Source organism: Coregonus lavaretus, assembly GCF_964263955.1.
Source record: "Coregonus lavaretus genome assembly, chromosome: 4".
Lineage (NCBI taxonomy): Eukaryota > Metazoa > Chordata > Actinopteri > Salmoniformes > Salmonidae > Coregonus > Coregonus lavaretus.
Genome location: NC_139991.1, coordinates 52,989,886 through 53,008,424, shown reverse-complemented (window position 1 = coordinate 53,008,424; position 18,539 = coordinate 52,989,886). Strand labels below are relative to the sequence as shown.

The window sequence follows — 18,539 nt, the reverse complement described above, 5'->3', positions numbered from 1 at the left end:
AAACCTACAGCACCCAATGTCACAGGAAGGCAAAAAAGATAATCAAGGAAAACTACCACCCGAGCCACTGCCTGTTCACCCCGCTATCATCCAGAAGGCGAGGACAGTACAGGTGCATCAAAGCTGGGACCGAGATACTGAAAAACAGCTTCTATCTCAAGGCCATCAGATTGTTAAACAGCCATCACTAGCACAGAGAGGCTGCTGCCTACATACAGACTTGAAAATCACTGGCCACTTTAATAAATGGAACACTAGTCACTTTAATAATGTTTACATATCTTGCATTACCCATCTCATATGTATATACTGTATTCTATACTATCTATTGCATCTTAGCCTATGCCGCTCTGACAATGACATTGCTCATCCATATATTTATATATTCTTATTCCATTACTTAGATTTGTGTGTATTAGGTATTTGTTGTGGAACTGTTAGATATTACTTGCTAGATATTTCTGTACTGTCAGAACTAGAAGCACAAGCATTTCGCTACACTCGCTATAACATCTGCTAACCATGTGTATGTGACCAATACATTTGATTTATTTGATTTGAGATACTGATGAACCAGAGGAGAATTGTCTAACCCAGAGGCACAAGAAAACACACACAACTGGTAGCCTCTGCGTGTGCGAAACAGAAAACAAAAGAAATGTTCACAAGTGCACTTACACAAGACCAACCAGGCTAAATACTCCCTGACATTGTGAATGTGTGAGATATTTTTTTCTCTGCTGAAGGTAAGGGTGGTATGCCACTCCATGAAGAGAGAGTCCTAATTGTTTCCTCAGAGACAGGCAGAGACTGGCAGTGTGCTCACGGATCACGGCTCCACGTTTACCTCACTAACAGAACACCTGACAGGCCAGCCAGGAAATTACCCTCTAGGCTGGGATCCTCTGTTGGTACTGGGTTCTCTGCTGAGGCCAAACTGTGAATTGTGTCTATAGCACTGTACTGTCTCTTTACATACACCAATTCAAAACTGTTAACCTACACAAGTCTGGTTTAGTTATGTTGGTAGTTTTTAGGTGTACTTCTGCCTGTCCATATAAAACTAGCCAGTGAGATGAGGGCTCTTAAATTAAACATGCACTGTGCTAAACAATCACAGGGATTATTTGGCTAATGTTATTCAAACAAGAGCAAAATAAAAATAACCCCTTCAAAGACTCAAAGGGGGTATCAGGTGACTATCAAGCGTAAGGCTTTTAGATTTAGCAGGGAACAAAACCAACAGCAACCTTACATTTTAACTGAGGCCCTGCTCCTTTTGAAGTCAATTTGATTTCAAAATAAGTGTTACTGCTTATCTTGTATTGGGTAAAACCATTGGCAATGTTACAGTTTGTAGACCTAATCATTGTTTCATCTTTGTTACTGAAAAGAAACATCCATGTGAGCTCAATCTCAATATTCCTAAAAGGCCTAGGTTTGCTATTCATATCCTCTGTATACCAGCTATGTGGCTATGGCAACATTTACATTTAGTGGGCCTATTGATTTTACCATCTGAGCACTTTGCAGATCTTATTAGACATTTTTCAGAGAGAAAAATGTTGCTCTTCATCTTCTGGCCCAAGGTCCTAGCTTGGCAGGGCAGTAACATGCTCTCCATTAGAGTAGAATACTTTCTCCACACACACACTTACCATTCCCTGAAAAAGCTGATATAATCAGAGTACTAGCATAGAGCCAAGAAAAATAACCTTTCTGTGGTGGTCTTTGTGCACTGTAACCAGCCTAGAGTGGGTCAGAAAAGCATGTCATTTATTCATGCTCATTCTCCACCCCCTCCCTTTGTGACATGTACATCTCTGAGCGCTATCCGTTATGATTAATTGAATTGCTACCTTAACATGAACAAATTAACTACATTTTAAGTGCCTTTTGACTTATGTTAACTTGGGCATTTAGAAATTCCTTGTAAATAACCAGACTGCGTCATTGGCAGATGAACGAGACTCAAGCGCCCTCTCCTGTCCTGTGAGAAAAAGAAAACACTTCCCTCACATCCTTAACAGGGTGCCACTCCCCATAGGGTCTATTTAAGAGGCTTGTTTTGATTTCTTTAGATGAAATATCAACCCTTCTAAAACCCCCAGGATGGCAGCCATCCCCCCACCCTGACCTTTACCTGCTAATCAATACAATGAGCCCTCCAGGAAGAAAAATAGACATTGGAGTCTTGCATTCTCAAAACCAGTAACATTTTCTCAAATGATTCACTAGTTCCAGTAGGCCTACATGCAAATCAACTTTAGTTGTGCCGTTCATGACGCTGATATCCTGTTAATTTACTTTAACTTGCGATTAAAACCATTTCTCATAAACCTAAGTTGATTGATGAGTCCACATGTGAGACTATTATACAGTACTCTAATTAATGGGGTCTGTAGCCAAGGTCAGACACCAGTCAGTGTGGACAACTGATAGAACATTGATTTGTATCTCAAATCCTCTAACAGAGGCCCTGGCCATCCATCAGCATCTCAGACGCCCAGGGGACTTCGTTAGGCCTCACGGTGACCACCAAGAAGCAGACCTCATGTAGCCTACCTGTCGCTTTCCTTCCAAGAAAATCAGACAGGTCAGATTCAATGAATAGCTCAACTGATGAGCAGACCACTGAGTTGTTCCCTGACCAACAAATTCAAACATTTTCAGAAGCACAGTAAGGGCAAAGAAAATGTTGAACTTACAACCGAATCTCCTCACTAGGGGACAGGGTTACCCTAACATGCATGAAAACAAATTATTTTGCACATTAACACTACAGGTTAGACAAAATTCAATAAAATGGCATCAAGTGACCGACCAGTTTAGCAAACATGGGATTGTGCCACAGGGGAAGTGGTAGAGCTGGCTGCGGCACCGCCGGTATAAAAGGCCTTTGTCAGGAAGCGCTCATGCATTCTAGTTCATTACTACTAGTCAACAGCAGGGTAGAGGCGCTCTGTTATGGACTACTCATGCAGGTTACATGTCCAGAGAAAGTATTTTTAAAACCTGTCAAATAGATATCCTACAATAAAGATGAACACCAAACTAATCATTTACTGTGAAGGAGTAAGTATTGCATGCAGTTTAAACATTTTTTTCTTATTTAGATGGGTTGTTTGTTGTGAGGAAAGTGAGGCAGATTTGAGATGGCTTGCAGTGACTCAAACAACAATATTGATGCTCCCCCTTGTGGCTGACAAAGGCACACCTGTCTAGGCACTGGCACAAATGGCCATTCAACTAAAGCAATCCATGTGCTTCAATGATATGACATCACTGGAGAAACAATAAGGGGTCTATCACTGTTGGTTTACGCTTGTGGTTGTACAAATAGTATCCCAAGTCATGTGTTAATGTCAACAGTATTTATTTTTTATAAACAGGTCAAGTATTCATATTTCCCATTAGAATGAAAGGCTATTCATCTGAACTATACAGAGAGCAGATAGGAACTCTGATATATACAGTCCTTTGGGATGTATACGAGCAAAACCAGTATATTTCTTGCTCCTCTTGGGAAGTGCAGCCAAATCCACTAAGGCACAGTACAGGTAAAGGGCCACCTGTGGACTGGGCTCTGGTCCAGTGCTGGTCCTCTTCCCTTAGGCAAGGGCAGGAAAGTCTTCTGGGTCATCAGGGTTTGGGGCCTGTCCCTGCTGGAATCGGGCCTAGGGAGAATCAATCACAGTCAACTTGATACCCTGGGATACCTGTGTATCAGCACATGGGTAAGGAACATGCTACCCAAAGGCCAATTGCAGTGCGATTCACAACTGAATGAGGCATAGGCAGAAAAAAAAGGCACCAGGGTGAAATGAACCTGCCCACCATCCTTGCTGCCCTTGGCAATGGTTTGAAACCCATTCACATTTTAGTCATTTAGCAGACGCTCTTATCCAGAGCGACTTACAGTTAGTGAGTGCATACATTTTTATTTTATTTTTTGAAACATTTTTTCATACTGGCCCCCCGTGGGAATCTAACCCACAACCCTGGCGTTGCAAACGCCATGCTCTACCAACTGAGCTACATCCCTGCTGGCCATTCCCTCCCCTACCCTGGACGACGCTGGGCCAATTTTGCGCTGCCCCATGGGTCTCCCGGTCGCGGCCGGCTACGACAGAGCCTGGATTCGAACCAGGATCTCTAGTGGCACAGCTAGCACTGCGATGCAGTGCCTTAGACGTATATCTAACAGGACCCATGCAGTCCAGACATACCTTCTCAGGAGGCTTCTGGGGAGAAATGGTCTCAGGCCGTGTGGCTGGGCCACCTCGTCCACCTCTTCCTCCTCCTCTGGTTCCCCGTGAGGGTCGTCCCAGGCTGCCAAAGTCAATCTTCAGTTTGGCCGTGATGTCATTGGCAGGGCGACGGAGGGATGCAGTGTCATCCTCCTCCTCAACCTCCTCAACGTGCTCCTGTTGATCAAGAGAAACAAGACGCATGAGCACCATCAGCAGACCATAGAAATCCTGTCCAACAGAAACAAGCAGTGATATTAAGCAGCCTGTTTTTGCAGCATTTGTGCAAGATTCCTCACCTCAACCTGTTTCTTAGACTTGTGGATGACCACAGAGTCAGAGGGCACAATGGTATCAGCCTTGCGCAGGTTGAACTCCTTCTTGGGCCGGTTCTGTTCCTGCAGGGCTTTCCACTCGTCCAGAGACATTTCCACGGAAACCTCAACTACTGCTTCCCCCTCGCCTTCAGTCTCCGGGGCGCTGCAGAGAATCCGATTACTATGGGGATGGAAAATCTAATACACCCCAAAACTTATTCTATAACTAGAGTAAACGTGAGCATTTAAAATGTCTGAGTTCAGGGTATGTATAGACTAGAATATCTAGTGAGTATTGTAGAGGATTTGCACAAAGAGGTACGCTATACATGTATACTATTTGCACGGTCTCACTGTGTGGTCTGATTAACAGCGTTGTGCTGGTCAGTCATTTGGCTCACTCACCGATTTGCTCCAGCCTCTGCGGAATCCGCCACCTCATCTCCATCCCCTCCCTCAGTGGGAGCCCCATCAGCCGCAGCACTAAAATAGCATAAACAGTATAACTACGGTAAGAATCATTCAAGACAATTCTTCGATGACGAACACATATGAAAGTGCTGATGAAGACGTGCCAAGCCACATTGGTTGAAGGACAACTCAATGAGGGACTTCTAATTCAGATCAAAAGGAATATTGGCTCTCATTTTAATATTTTTTTTCAAGATACAAGCCACAACTTGGCTCATTCCATCCTTCCAAATCTCATCTTGACAACTATTGGAAGTCTGATCAACTTCAGTATGGGATTGTACGTTTGAATGAGAGCACTGGCTTTCAACGCTCGCATTTGATTGGGTCCGACTATAAATGATATTGTCCCATCAGGAGGGGCATTTTCTTGTTTGAGCTTTGTTTCCTTGTTTTGTCCCAGTCTTTTCCGACAGTGTTGGACAATGTTTTAGAAGCCTATGTGGCGCTACTTAAACTAGCTAGCTTGTTGCAAGTCAGAAATTCTGAAACAACCTGTTTGGACCCATGCAAAATATTTGGTTTTCACCTAGACTACTGTACTAAACCCCTTTTTATAGACTTCCTGAGGAAAACTTCCCCAGGCTTATAAACAGAATGTGAGAAGCCTGGGTTTGTGGCTACTCCTACTTATAGTCCAAACTAGGACAGCAGAGTACTCCTATAGCTACGCAAACACTGAGGCACTGTCAAATGACTCACATGTACGGTCCTAATGTGCATACTCACCTCATGTGGTCCCTCATGGATCCCCAGTTACGTGGACCACTGCCCCCTCGCTTCTCCTCTGGCCGGACACCACTGCAACAGGCAAAAGTTCAAATGTCACCAACCTCAACTATTTGATCATAATCCAAGTAGAACACTCACATGCATTGTGAAACCGACAAACTTGATTTAAGAGCAATGTGATTAGTATTGTGTCATACGTTCTATCACTGCCACTGTGGCGCTCAAACTCCCTTTTGCCTCTCTGGTCAAAGCCATCTGTGGATCTGAAGTTGCCACGCATTCCTCTTCCACGGCCTCCACCTCGGCCCCTTCCGGCACGCTCACCCTGATCCACAGGCCTGTTGGGGGGGGGGGGGGTAGTGGTTAGTTACCATAAAAAGTTCAATTAAACGTAGTCGCATAGCTGCCTGTCCCTTTTCATAGCCGGGCAAAGGCACACATTTCAGCAAATAAATACCGATTTCAAATAAACGGCAGGTCTAAAATGGATTGTTTAAAAGGTTACCATGAATTGTTTACAGGTTAATGCTGCTATATATAAATACACTTCTTGGACGACCCGACCAAATTCACAGAAATACGAGTTCTAGATCTCATTGAAACCAAGTCTAAGCAGCGGTAGATCTGTTCTATGTGGTCCATTTCTAGGCTTCCCGTTCTTAAGTTTTGTTTTTGCATCTTACTTTCGGTTTTGTGCACCAGCGTCAAACCATAGACACTAAAACCAGTAGATCATGATAGCGCCAACGTCATCCATGTATTCCTATGGAAAACTCCAGATGGCGCATGAAGCCGTAAGTATTTGAGATTGAAGCGCAACATATTGCTGAATTTTAGAGACCAAAACTGCCATCTAAATGTTTTTGTTTGGCCATTCTGGGGACCGTAATTTACATAGGCTTTTTAGGGCAGACCAGGGCTTTTGGCACAGCTAGGTTGCTATGCAGGAGCCGACAAGCAGTGCTCGTGACTTCAACTAAAATTCCCCAGACTCACGCAAGGTTCCCTTACTATTATTATTTCTCCCAGACATGTTTTCTGAGCGACAGATCATTAGAAGATAAAATTACACATTTAAATATTTCATTTTGATAGTACAAATGTGGCATAGGCTACACATTGGGAGAGACATTTTTCTCCTCTCGAAAGTGAAACAATGTAGCCTAGGCTATTAGGGCAATAACATCTGGAATAAATGCAGGCGGCAGTAGCCAGCTATGCATTATTTATTAACCAATTTTGTTGATAATTATGACTATGAAAGTAAGTCATGTGCATTTCAGATGTCGGGATCGTGAGCAATATGTGAATGAGTGAAGGAACAGAGGTGCTGAGTGATTGCGCTTCACTTTAGTATAGGCTTTACTGCACTTCTGGGTTTTCCGAGCACAAGTAAAGCCAATTACGAGTAGCCTATCAAGTGTGAAACGGATACAATTACAACGAGTTCGGCACACCCCTAGTAAGGAGCATGATGGCGCCACCAAGGGCACTGGTTGGCCAGATGGAGTTAACATGGATGCAACTACCCAGTTCTCTCAGATCTGCAAAGTGGGGTCAGTATAAAAAGGAAACTGCATGTTAATACTTGAATAGCCTATGGCTGTGTTCACACAGGCAGCACAATTCTGATAATTGTACACTATTTCCATTGGTCTTATACCAATCACATGAGTCCTTTTAACACCCTGTCTTTTTCAGAGGTGATCTGATTGGTCAAAAGACCAATTTGTGAAAAAACATCAGAATTGGGCTGACTGTGTAAACGCAGCCAATGTCATGTTCAATCGGCCAACGCAGAAATTCCCACCTCTAGTGTATAACTACCTTTCAATTGAGTATCCTAGGGGAGCCTCACTGTCGTTCTGCCTCCGATCCCGGAAGGCAATTCGTTGCTCCCCCCTCTCTGTCACCTGGCCAGGTGCACCTCGAGGAGGATATTTCTGACCTGCACATAAATGAAGATGACAAATTATGCAACCACCCCAAACAAGCCACTTCAAAAGGCCTCCATCTACTGTAGGTAGCTAGCTAAACCTAACTAGCTAGCACGTGATTGATTTAGCTAACACTAGCCTACAACCTATACAGTATTAGCAATTCCGCGAAAAGTTTCACTGAAAATATAAATTTAACTACCTAGCACAACCCCCATGTTGCACTAAAGTTGCCTAGTTAGCCATCTAACGTTAACTACCTTGTTGGCTAACTAGCTAAGTCAGCTACTACGCTAGCCAGAAGCAGACAGCGAACAACATGTGCATAATCCCGCGGAGTTCCATAACACATGGATGGACATGCGAAGGACAGGAAGAGTCCATCCTTATAATTACCGTGTCAATTATGCAAGTTTGACACGCCGGAATTGTTTTAGATAACTACACCGGACACGTGCTGTCAATACTGTCCATCTTCACATCTACGTTAACTAGGCCTTCCCCCAGCATTGCATTGACTTACCCTGTACAGTTTTAGCCTGTGCATGGTCGCCTTCCCCAGCATTCAATGGAGTTCTCTTGTCCTTTTGAGACTCCTTCTTGACAGGTTTGGCTGTGGTATCAGTTCTTTTCAGCTCATCCTTTTTTTTCTTCTGCTTTTCCACCTGCGCTTGGCGAATAATGTCGAAAGGGTCGGCCTCGTCGTCTAAAAGCTGACCAAAACGGTTTGTCACGGCGCACCCAAAACCAGCACTTTCGGTGTGTGTGGGATCTTCAATTATACCCTTCATATTGAGAATGTGTTTTTCAAAATCAACTGGAAGAAAACCTGGGTTACATACACTACTAAAGCTAATTACGTTTTTTACGAGCCGAAGGATTCAAGAACAAACATATTGCCCTGTGATTAAATTATGACCATTCCCCCTGGTTTAAGTTGGAACCTGGCAGGCTACAGCATTTGAGCATGCGGTGTGTCCAAAATGGCGGCTAGTTAATATCCAACCCCGCCCCAATATTACATTATTCATGAGGTGTTAAAGAAACACACCACTTTTTAACGTCGTCATAGCGTAGGGCCATGCTTTCTGGTAGTTTTTTTTGGCACTTATTTCCAGCATGATCCATTAGGTTTTCTGCAGGTAGATGTTATTTAATTGACACAAGCTGTCTCCAATCAATCAATCAATGGGCGCATTCGATCACTTTTGTCAACAGGTTGGTCCCCGCCTTTCAAAGTGTGTTGCAGCATACCACCCTGCATCCCACTGCTGGTTTACCTTTGAAGCTAAACAGGGTCAATCCCTGGATGGGAGACCAGATGCTGCTGGAAGTGGTGTTGGAGGGCCAGTAGGAAGCACTCTTCCCTCTGGTCTAAGGAGATCCCAGGGCAGTGAAGGCGACATTGCCCTGTGTAGTGTGCCTTCTGTTGGATGGGATGTTAAAAGGTTGTGCTGGCTCTATGTGGTCATAAAAAATCCCATGGCACTTATTGTAAGAGTAGGGGTGTTAACCCTGGTGTCATGGCTAAATTCCCGACCTGGCCCCATTCCATAATGGCCACCTAATCTCCCCCTCATTCCTAATTAGCATATATCACTCTCCAGCTGATGTGTTCTGGCACAAAAATTGTTGCTAGTGTAACCGGTGTGAAATGGCTAGCTAGTTGTGTAGTGACATGTTTTGACTAGATAAATAATATAGAAGAGAAATTGGCTCAGTTAAAATGTTTCTAGTCAAAAATGTATATTTGGGTGCCATGTTCAAAATGCATATTTTGTATTTATATTGCATTTTTTAATGTAACTTTTATATGAAAATGTACCCCAGTGATAAAACACAGTGCTAAAGGTTTTAAAACAGAGGCTGCCGTATGCCTGTAGATTACATCACCATAATCAAGCACTGGGAGAAGCGATGCTTGAACAATCTTCCTTCTTCTTTCCAAAGTGAAACAGGATTTTTCCCCCTATAAAATAGTTTTTGGGGAAACTGAGCAAATTGTAGGTATTGTGAGCGGAAACTTGAACGCTGTGAGACTTTTGCGCAACTTCCCGCGCACGTTTACAGTGAACACAGAGGATGTACCCTTACAGTTTTAGATAGCTTTTTATTTATATGATATAGCCTACAATAGCCTATATGTGGTGTTCAATGCAGGCCTATATTGCATGATACTTTAAAATACGTTTTTACATTATGAAGGGCTTGACATGAATTCTTGATTTTTTTTACTTGGTTTGTAACACCATGGACCAAATAGGTGACTGTAAATTGTATTGTGTTGTATGATGCAAGAAACCACTTTACAAAATAATAGACCTTAGACCACCGAGTGGCGCTGTGCCACTAGAGATCCAGGTTCGAGTCCAGGCTCTGTCGCAGCCGGCCGCGACCGGGAGAGCCATGGGCGGCGCACAATTGGTCAAGCGTCGTCCAAGGTAGGGGAGGGTTTGGCCGGCAGGGATGTGGGTTCGTTTCCCACGGGGGGCCAGTATGAAAAAAACAAAAAAACAAAAACATGTATGCATTCACTAACTGTAAATCGCTCTGGATAAGAGCGTCTGCTAAATGACTAAAATGTAGTTAGCGGTGCGCACTAGTAGCGTTTCAATCGGTGACGTCACTCGCTCTGAGACCTTGAAGTAGTTGTTTCGCGGCTTTTGTGGAGCGATGGGTAACGGTGCTTCGAGGGTGACTGTTGTCGATGTGTGCGGAGGGTCCCTGGTTCAAGCCCAGGTAGGGGCGAGGAGAGGGACGGAAGCAACACTGTTACACTGTGCATCACCCAGGAGGTGAGTTTCCCCCTACAATGAGTACACTTTGAGTAGTTGGTGGAAAAGCACTATATAAAGCCTATTAATTATTATGGGGATAAAAATTGTCCAACTCACAGATACTCTAGTGGCAGCTCTAATAATGAAAATAAATGTCTTCAAAAATGGAAGGCATATGGGAGGAGGCAAGATCAGGTGGGACCATTCTAGCCAATGAGAGAGCAGATAAGCACGTAAACAACAGGCACAACTCTGATAATAAAGTGATTTTTCACAAAGTTGCTGGGATGTCACGTGTCCTACTTATATCAGTATACTCATAATAACAACATAAGCACTACGAAACTTCTATTAGCGCAAATAAACCATTCCATTGTTTGTAAAACAATTAATAAAAAATAGCAACAATTCCCTTTGAAAACGGCCTCTGTGGCATCCATATGAGTCAGAAACAATTATTCTAGTGTCAAATGTACTACAAAGTGTAACTAGGATAATTTTGGTCATAAAGTCAGTCTTGTATAAAACAGAGTTTGGAACATCCGTGCGTCACAACGGGTAAATGAAGGTTGGGTTTTGATTTTGACGATGTCCATTTGCCTACTAACATGGTGTGTACAGCTGCTGTGATTGGTCTCTATCCAATAGCATAGACAGTGAGACAGACCTGCCCAGCAGCTCCGACTTTGTTTACATATTACATGTTGCACATTTTTTTACTTAAGAAATACTGCACCAAACACCTTAGATGTAAAATTGGGCAACTAAAACATCCTCGGCAAAAACGTCAAAATTCATTACAGATTTATTGAGTTATCTTAGATTCATTCTGAGGGTTTTGAGGAAGTGAAATAGGCTACAGTACAGAAGTTCAGAGAGAACATATTAATTTAAAAAAAAGATTCCCTAGTTATGTTGAGATCGTTACTTATTTATCTCATGATCTCTACATAACAAAAGTTGTTTTGTCGAGATCACAAGATAAACTATTTCAATAAGACTGGACGTATTGATATGGCTGAGGCGACAGCCCACGGTGGATCAGCACATACGTTTTTATTGATTGCTACACTAAGGGATGGTACATTTCATGTTATCATGCTTTCATTTGTGTTTGGAGCTCATTGTCAGTTTATAAATTAGAACGTTAGCAAGCTAAATGTCCCATAACTTCAGCGAAGTGTTCGTGGGGCAACTAAGCCCTCGTGGGGTATTTAAGCCCTGAACGATGCCTGACAGTCAGCCCTGTCTCCCAGGCTGCAAAATTCTCTAAAACGAGGTTGGGAGGCAGCTTATGGTAGGGAAATGAACATTCAATTCTCTAGTAACAGCTCTGGTGGACATTCCTGCAGTCAGCATGCCAAAACATGAGACATCTGTGGCATTGTGTTGCGTGACAAAACTGCACATTTTAGTAGCCTTTTCTTGTTCCCAGCATAAGGTGCACCTGTGTAATGATCAGTCTCTTTAGTCAGGTGGATGGATTATCTTGCAAAGGAGAAATGCTCACTAACAGAGATGTAAACAAATTTGTGGACAAACTGAGAGAAATAAGCTTTTTGTGCATATGGAACATTTCTAGGATCTTTTATTTCTGCTCATGAAACATGGGACCAACACTTTACAAATACCAACATGTTTATAATTTTCTTCAGTGTAGTAATTTCAAAAAATGAAATATATCCTTTGATTTAACCAGGTTGATAATATATTTTGCACAGTGCTGCTGCAAAAAATGTTTTCATCATACCCCCAAAACAACAGAAAATAATATACCAGTAGGACTCAAGAGAGCCTTGTCGAAAGGCCTGTCTTGAAGTATAAAAAAACCTGGCTCACTTTTTCTTAAAGATGACCACCCTAAGGTGGTTTGTTTATATACAGGTCCTGAGCACCAAACACTTTCAAAATGTATTTCCATCAAATGAAACAACACAACTGAAATCTGAATTCTCTGGGTAAAAATATTACCACTATCCATTCATCATTAAAACCAGTTAAATGTAACTAAATGTAATCGAAAATGTAATCTACGTAATCCCCCAAAGTAATTATTTATCATGAGAGGTCCATAAACAATAACTAGTAATGCAGTTAAAATCTCACCTTTCTGGTAAAAATAGTTATAAATTGCTGAGGTGTAGTCACTTTTGAGGACACAAGCTCAAGTACACAGTACAAATGAAATATTTTATGCATTTCCTATTCAACAAAACTGTATGAATAAGTCCTGAAATTACTTGCATACTTTCTAAATATAGCATAATCAAATAAAACTATAAGATTTCACCTTACTTATAACTAAAATACATATTTGTATGTTTAGTTACAGAAAATGTGCATATTTTCTAAAGGTATCTTGATCAAAACGTCTGCCCCCATCGCTGTGACCGTCTCACAGAGCTCTAGCTTGTCTTCCTGAACTCGTTAAGAACTCGCCTTTCATCTCATATTAATCTTGTCTGTCTATGACAGAAAGTGTTTGTTTAAAAACTATGAATTATTTTAGATGAATGGCTATAAATTGATCTCTGCTTCCGTGATAAAAACATTCTCTCCTGCTGCGTTACAATGTAACAATTGCAGGCATGTGTCAGTGGCTGCGATGTAGGGCTCAGTCAGGAGTTGGACAGTTAGAAGAGCAAATGAAAATGGTAGGAGGGACTTCCCAGCTTTAAGTCGTTTCAGATTTCACATCCTACGTCACAGTCTCAGAAAAAAATACTACTGCGTCCGTGGTAACCAGGGCTCTCGCTCAATGCAAGCCATTATGATCTACAGTATCCACAGATCGATTTATAAGCGATCATGTCGGTCGGAACCGTTATCAGAACATCTAAGAGGTTTTAAACGTATACCAAAGTCTTTCCTCCATCATATGAAACTGAACATCTATGAAGTAAGCCAATCCTATTATGCAGAGTGATCATGTGAGATGTTTTCTTCAGAGTGATCCTGTACATTCTTTCCATGGACTGTTTTCTGGTTGAACTTGCACTTATGAACTTTCAGATTTCGGCTACAGGCATAGGCATTCCCACATTTATTGCACACAAATGCTTTGACACCAGTGTGCACACGCTGGTGAGATACTAAATGACTGCTCTGGGAGAAACTCTTGCCACATTCATCACAAGCATATGGTCTCTCTCCTGTGTGAGTGCGCATGTGTATTACAAGAGTATTCTTCGATATGAACCCTTTCCCACAATTGCGACATTTGAATGGTCTCTCCCCTGTGTGACTGCGCATGTGGATTTCAAGAGTAGCCTTAAACATGCAACATTTCCCACAAATGAGACAGTTGAATGGTTTTTCTCCTGTGTGAGTGCGCATGTGCTGATCCAACACAGATCTGTAACAGAAGCCTTTACCACAGTAGCTGCAGACATGTGACTTTGGCCCAGTGTTCTGCGGTCTTGAACGAAGTTGAGGTGGCAGGTGAATCATCTTGTGTTTCTTAACGTAGGCATGTGAGGTGAAGCCTTGCCCACATATATCACACAAGTAAGGCTTTTCACCAGTGTGACTGCGCTGATGTATCTTAAGGGTTGTTGAACGGGTGAAACCTTTACCACAAGTAGTACAAACATACAATTTCTGCCCTGTGTGAGACAGCTTGTGTCTTTTGAGATTGCCTGGGTTACTGAACTTTTTGCCACATAGATCACAGGCAAAAGGTTGTTCACCAGTATGTACGAACATATGCCATTTGAGCCCAGCTGCATCAGGAAGATGTTTGCCACAAACGTCACAGACGTACCGGTGGTCTCTTTGCCTGGTATGGATGATGGCCATATGTCGTTTGAGAGCACTTGCACCCCTGAAGCATTTGCCACATGAATTACAGACAGGTTTTTGTCCAGTGTGGATGGTTTTGTGTCTTTCAAAAGAGCGTGGGAGATGGAAACGCTTGCCGCATACATCACAGGTGAAAGGTTTCTCTCCAGTATGGACAAGCGCATGTGCTTTGAGCTGGCTTGCCCGACAGTAACTCTTGCCGCATAAACCACACACAAAAGGTTTCTCTCCAGTATGTAAAGTCATATGATCTTTGAGACTGGTTGAAAGACGAAAACGTTTGTGACATATGCTACAACCAAAATGTTTTACACCGGTATGAATGGTCATATGATCTCTGAGAGTGCGTGCACATAAGAAACATTTCTCACATACACTACAGGCAAAAGCTTTTTCTAGACTAACATGGCCTTTTCTAATATGGGAGGTCATATGTTTTTGGAAATAGGTTATACCCATAAAACCTTTGCCACATACATCACAGCTATAAGCCTTTGCTTTATGAGTTGTTCTCTGATGACTGGCTAAGGATGAAGATGAACAGAAAAGCTTGCCACAGGTGTCACAGCAATACTTCTCCCCCTTCTCCCCTGAGTGGTCTGCCTTATGACATCTATGAATTGTTCTCTGATGACAAGATAAGGATGAAGATGAACAGAAAAGCTTGCCACAGGTTTCACAGCAATACTTGTTCTTCTCCAAGTGCTCTGCCTTATGACGTTTCCATGTTGGCCATGACCGAAAGGTTTTTGGACACAAAGAGCAGATGTATGCCTTTTCCGGGTGATCACTGAAGTTGTGCCGTTTTAGTGCACGTTCCCCACAGAATGATTTTTCACATGTTGTGCAGGTGTGCAGAGTTGGGTTGAAATCCCTATGTTTGTCGAAACCTTTTCTCAAAGCAAACATCTTCCCACAATCTGTACATTTGAAGGGCTTCTCTTTAGAGTGCACCGCTAAGAGATGATTATTACACCCAGTCTTCGTACCAAAACCTTTCCCACACTGCGGGCAGCTAAAGGGTTTGGTGTGATGATTACGGTGGGCTTTAAGTGTGCATCTCCAATCGAAACCCTTTCCACAAACGTCGCAAATGAATGGCATCTTCACTGCTCCGGTGGCAGCGCTTGTATCTGAACTTTGGGCTGTATTTGAAGAATCACCATGCTGGACATCATCTCCAATCCTGCCTGGGTTTGGCTCCATGTTTGAGGGCTGGCCGTCTTGTTTCTCTCGGTCTGATGCAGGTGAGAGCTGGGGATTAAGGTGAACTTCCTCTTGATGATCAAATTCAGAGAGCAATACCACATCTGCAACAGAGAGGGTAATTGTGGTTGTTGAGGCGTAAATGTAAAACAAACTACTGCATTGCATGTATGAATGAGATGGTGGATATGAAATAATTTAAACAGCAAACACTAGGGCCGGGACGATACCAGCATCACAATATTCTTTCCATGGCTAAGAGTAAAACACGAAGCAGACCAAACTCTATGGTTCTTTAAAAACCTGCTGTATGTAAAATATTGTGCGGTATAGCTTGGGAAATAAATAAATGTGACTCTGGATGACAATGTTTCCAACATTAGGTCTGTTTTCCTAAAGTTAAACCCGCTTCGTGTTTTGTTTCCTTGCCACGATACTAACGAGAATAGAGAAAATAATTCCATAGTCTAATTGGTGGCATTTCCCCCTATAAATGCACTAACTTTAAATGGTTTTGACTGATTGTCCAGAGTATCCTTACATCATAAACACTCACTCAAAAGTTGGCTTAATGCTAGTGGTGCCACAATGCCATTAGCTGACTGATTCAAGTACAATGTACCTCCAGTAGCTTCCCTTCCAAACTGGGCATCTTCTCCATTCCTGCCTGAGTTTGGCTCCGTGTTTCTCTGGTCATCTTGTGTCTCTGAGGCAGAGGCAGGTGAGGTCTGGGGGTAAAAGTAATCCTCCACTTGATTAGCTCTCTCAGAGAGAGGGTCAGTGCAGTAGTTGTGGAAATGAAGACTGTCTCCTAAAAAACAGTGTGTATTAAAAAAGACATGCACCATAAAACACCATAAAAATATTTCACATTCAAAATCAGCTAAGAATTTTACTTCAATGTTTGATATAATGAACTCCGATTGTAAAAGGTCTTGTCTTTTTAGTTAGATATGGCTAAAAATCTGCCTAGTATTCATCATACAAATACACATGTGCATTGTTTGTTAACATTATCTGGAAAGGTAGCTAGCCAAATGGGTCAATTAGGAGTATACATTTTAGTAGTCTAGAACAGGGGTTCCCAAACTTTTTCCACTCGGGGGCCCCCCTTCCAGCATTGGGGAACATCCCACGCCCCCCCTGCGTGCACACGCCACATCTATTTTTATATGGGCACAAGTACTGTTCATGACACAAACTGTTCACACCCCTCTTGTTGGTGGAGAGAATTTTGCAGGTTTACAGCTTATTTCATGCAATTCTACACATTTTGTCATTGGGTGCAAAGAAGATTTTTCAGTTTTAAAGCAAATGTTCTGCAATTCCATACATTTCGCCATGTCTAATGTGTATTCATGTCATATTTGAGTGACTAAAAAATTACAACAATATGGGTTAAAAAAACGAAATAAAAAAACATTAGCTGACATGGGCTAGTTCATCTGGACATTTGCATACAATTAGCATACTTCAGCTCACACCTTTGAATGACCAATGATTAAATGATCAATGTAAGTATTTCTCTGATATAGTCAGAAATACTTCAAGAAATTACTAATTTCTCAAGTATTTCTGAGATAGTCTATGGGTGTGTACCTCTCGGTGCTCCTTCCTCTGTCCCCCTTGCCCGACTGACAGGCCTCTGGGCACTCATGCCTGTGGCAGTCCTCTCCCTTTCGACCATGATCACCTTCATTAACGTCGCCATTTTTTCCAATGATGTTTTACCCAACATCTCCATGAATGATGAAAATTGTCTCTGAAAGATTAAAATATGAAGTTAGAGTGAACTAGCAGGTTACAATTGATGTTCAGGTAGCTAGCTAGGTTGGCTAACGACAATTCAGTCACAGATTAAAGGAGAAGTAAGTATCTTTGGTTCCGTGCCCATCTAATGTTAGTGAGACATCTAAGCTTAGCTGGGGTGTATTCATTACGTCTTCAACAGAAACTTAACCATTTAAGAACCAAAACGGAAGCAAACAGCAAACGGAACAAAACAGGGATGGACCTACCTGAATTTAAACAATAGTCCAACTCGTTTTCGTTTGGAGTATACGGTTTCTGTTTCATGACGTTTTGCAACAGACGACCCCTGGGGTGATTTCGTGGTTAAGAGCGTTGTGCCAGTAACCGAAAGGTCGCTGGTTCTAATCCCCGAGACTAGGTGAAAAATCTGTCGATGTGCCCTTGAGCAAGGCACTTAAACCTAATTGCTCCTGTAAGTCGCTCTGGATAAGAGCGTCTGCTAAATTACTTTAAAAATGTTTTAAAAAATTCCGTTGCAAAACGTTTTGCAACAGAAACCTTTTACTCCAAACGAAAAACGTTAAACGAAAACGAGTTTGTATTGGCCAAATTATGGTAGGTCCCTCCCCGTTTCGTTCTGTTTGTTTCCGTTTGGTTCCTTGAGTAAACGGTTAAACGGTTTCCGTTGAAAAACGTTTGGCAACGGAATCTGACTAACGAATACACTCCTGGTAAAAGTTTGTCCTCAACAGTTTGCTAGCTACTAGTAACAGTTTATGTAGTTTGCTAGCTAGTCTAGTTTGTCGCCATTCGCCAGCAAATTCGTTTTCCCAACAACCGACCAAATGTGTACTCACTGTCTTGGTTTTGTTCACACGTTGAAGTTTACTCTTCAGCAAACTACTTCCCTCATTCTGCTGGACCAACTTTAGAGGCATAACAGCAGCAGAGCACTCATCGAGGAGTCTTCCCATCTCCGCAACTGCCGCTGCAACTAATACCTCGACAATGGTAGATAATTGTCTCTGAAAAGTCTCATCACTCAACATTGCTGCAAGCTAACAGTTCTTAATTATCATTTCGACCGTTCTTATTATACCTAAGTGATTTCGACTGCTAATACCAACGGCAATGTGAGGAAATTGAATTGTTTGCGGAAATGAAGTCACTCGCAGTTACGCTACTTCTTCTTCGTTGAGATTTTATGGCGTACCACAATTTATGTTGTATTGCCGCCACCAACTGGATGGCGCTGGAAAAAAACTAAATCCCATTACGGCGTGTTACACTTAAAAC

At 42.3% G+C, this 18,539-nt stretch overlaps 1 protein-coding gene and 1 pseudogene across 3 annotated transcripts; both read right to left on the bottom strand.

Annotated features, from left to right (window-relative positions):
• Positions 1 to 3,359: 3,359 nt before the first annotated feature.
• LOC311127858 (intracellular hyaluronan-binding protein 4-like) lies at positions 3,360 to 8,698 on the bottom strand. Of its 2 annotated transcripts, none has more exons than XM_084159751.1 (8): positions 8,231 to 8,698; positions 7,598 to 7,718; positions 5,968 to 6,108; positions 5,768 to 5,839; positions 4,973 to 5,050; positions 4,550 to 4,730; positions 4,230 to 4,427; positions 3,360 to 3,677 (listed from the first exon to the last, which is right to left on the bottom strand). In XM_084159751.1, the coding sequence occupies exons 1-8, from the start codon at positions 8,496 to 8,498 to the stop codon at positions 3,612 to 3,614; spliced, it is 1,125 nt and encodes a 374-aa protein (XP_084015877.1). In that variant the 5' UTR covers positions 8,499 to 8,698; the 3' UTR covers positions 3,360 to 3,611. The 2 variants fall into 2 exon arrangements, with proteins under 2 accessions (XP_084015877.1, XP_084015876.1); XM_084159750.1 differs by having other exon boundaries at positions 4,550 to 4,748; positions 8,231 to 8,686.
• Positions 8,699 to 12,051: 3,353 nt separating this feature from the next.
• Positions 12,052 to 18,364, bottom strand: LOC311127098 (annotated as a pseudogene). The gene is made up of 4 exons (XR_014615297.1): positions 18,101 to 18,364; positions 17,091 to 17,253; positions 16,114 to 16,302; positions 12,052 to 15,595 (listed from the first exon to the last, which is right to left on the bottom strand). The product of XR_014615297.1 is annotated as an uncharacterized misc_RNA (transcript).
• Between the last annotated feature and the right edge of the window lie 175 nt (positions 18,365 to 18,539).

What these genes read in the sequence shown, in the direction of transcription:
- LOC311127858 (XM_084159750.1), bottom strand. Translation starts at nt 8,498, where the DNA reads ATGAAGGGTATAATTGAAGATCCCACACACACCGAAAGTGCTGGTTTT. An exon ending in ACAGGCTAAAACTGTACAGG is followed by an intron (nt 7,719 to 8,230) that starts GTAAGTCAATGC and finishes ATTTATGTGCAG; the next exon opens with GTCAGAAATATCCTCCTCGA. An exon ending in CACAGTGGCAGTGATAGAAC is followed by an intron (nt 5,840 to 5,967) that starts GTATGACACAAT and finishes TGCCTGTTGCAG; the next exon opens with TGGTGTCCGGCCAGAGGAGA.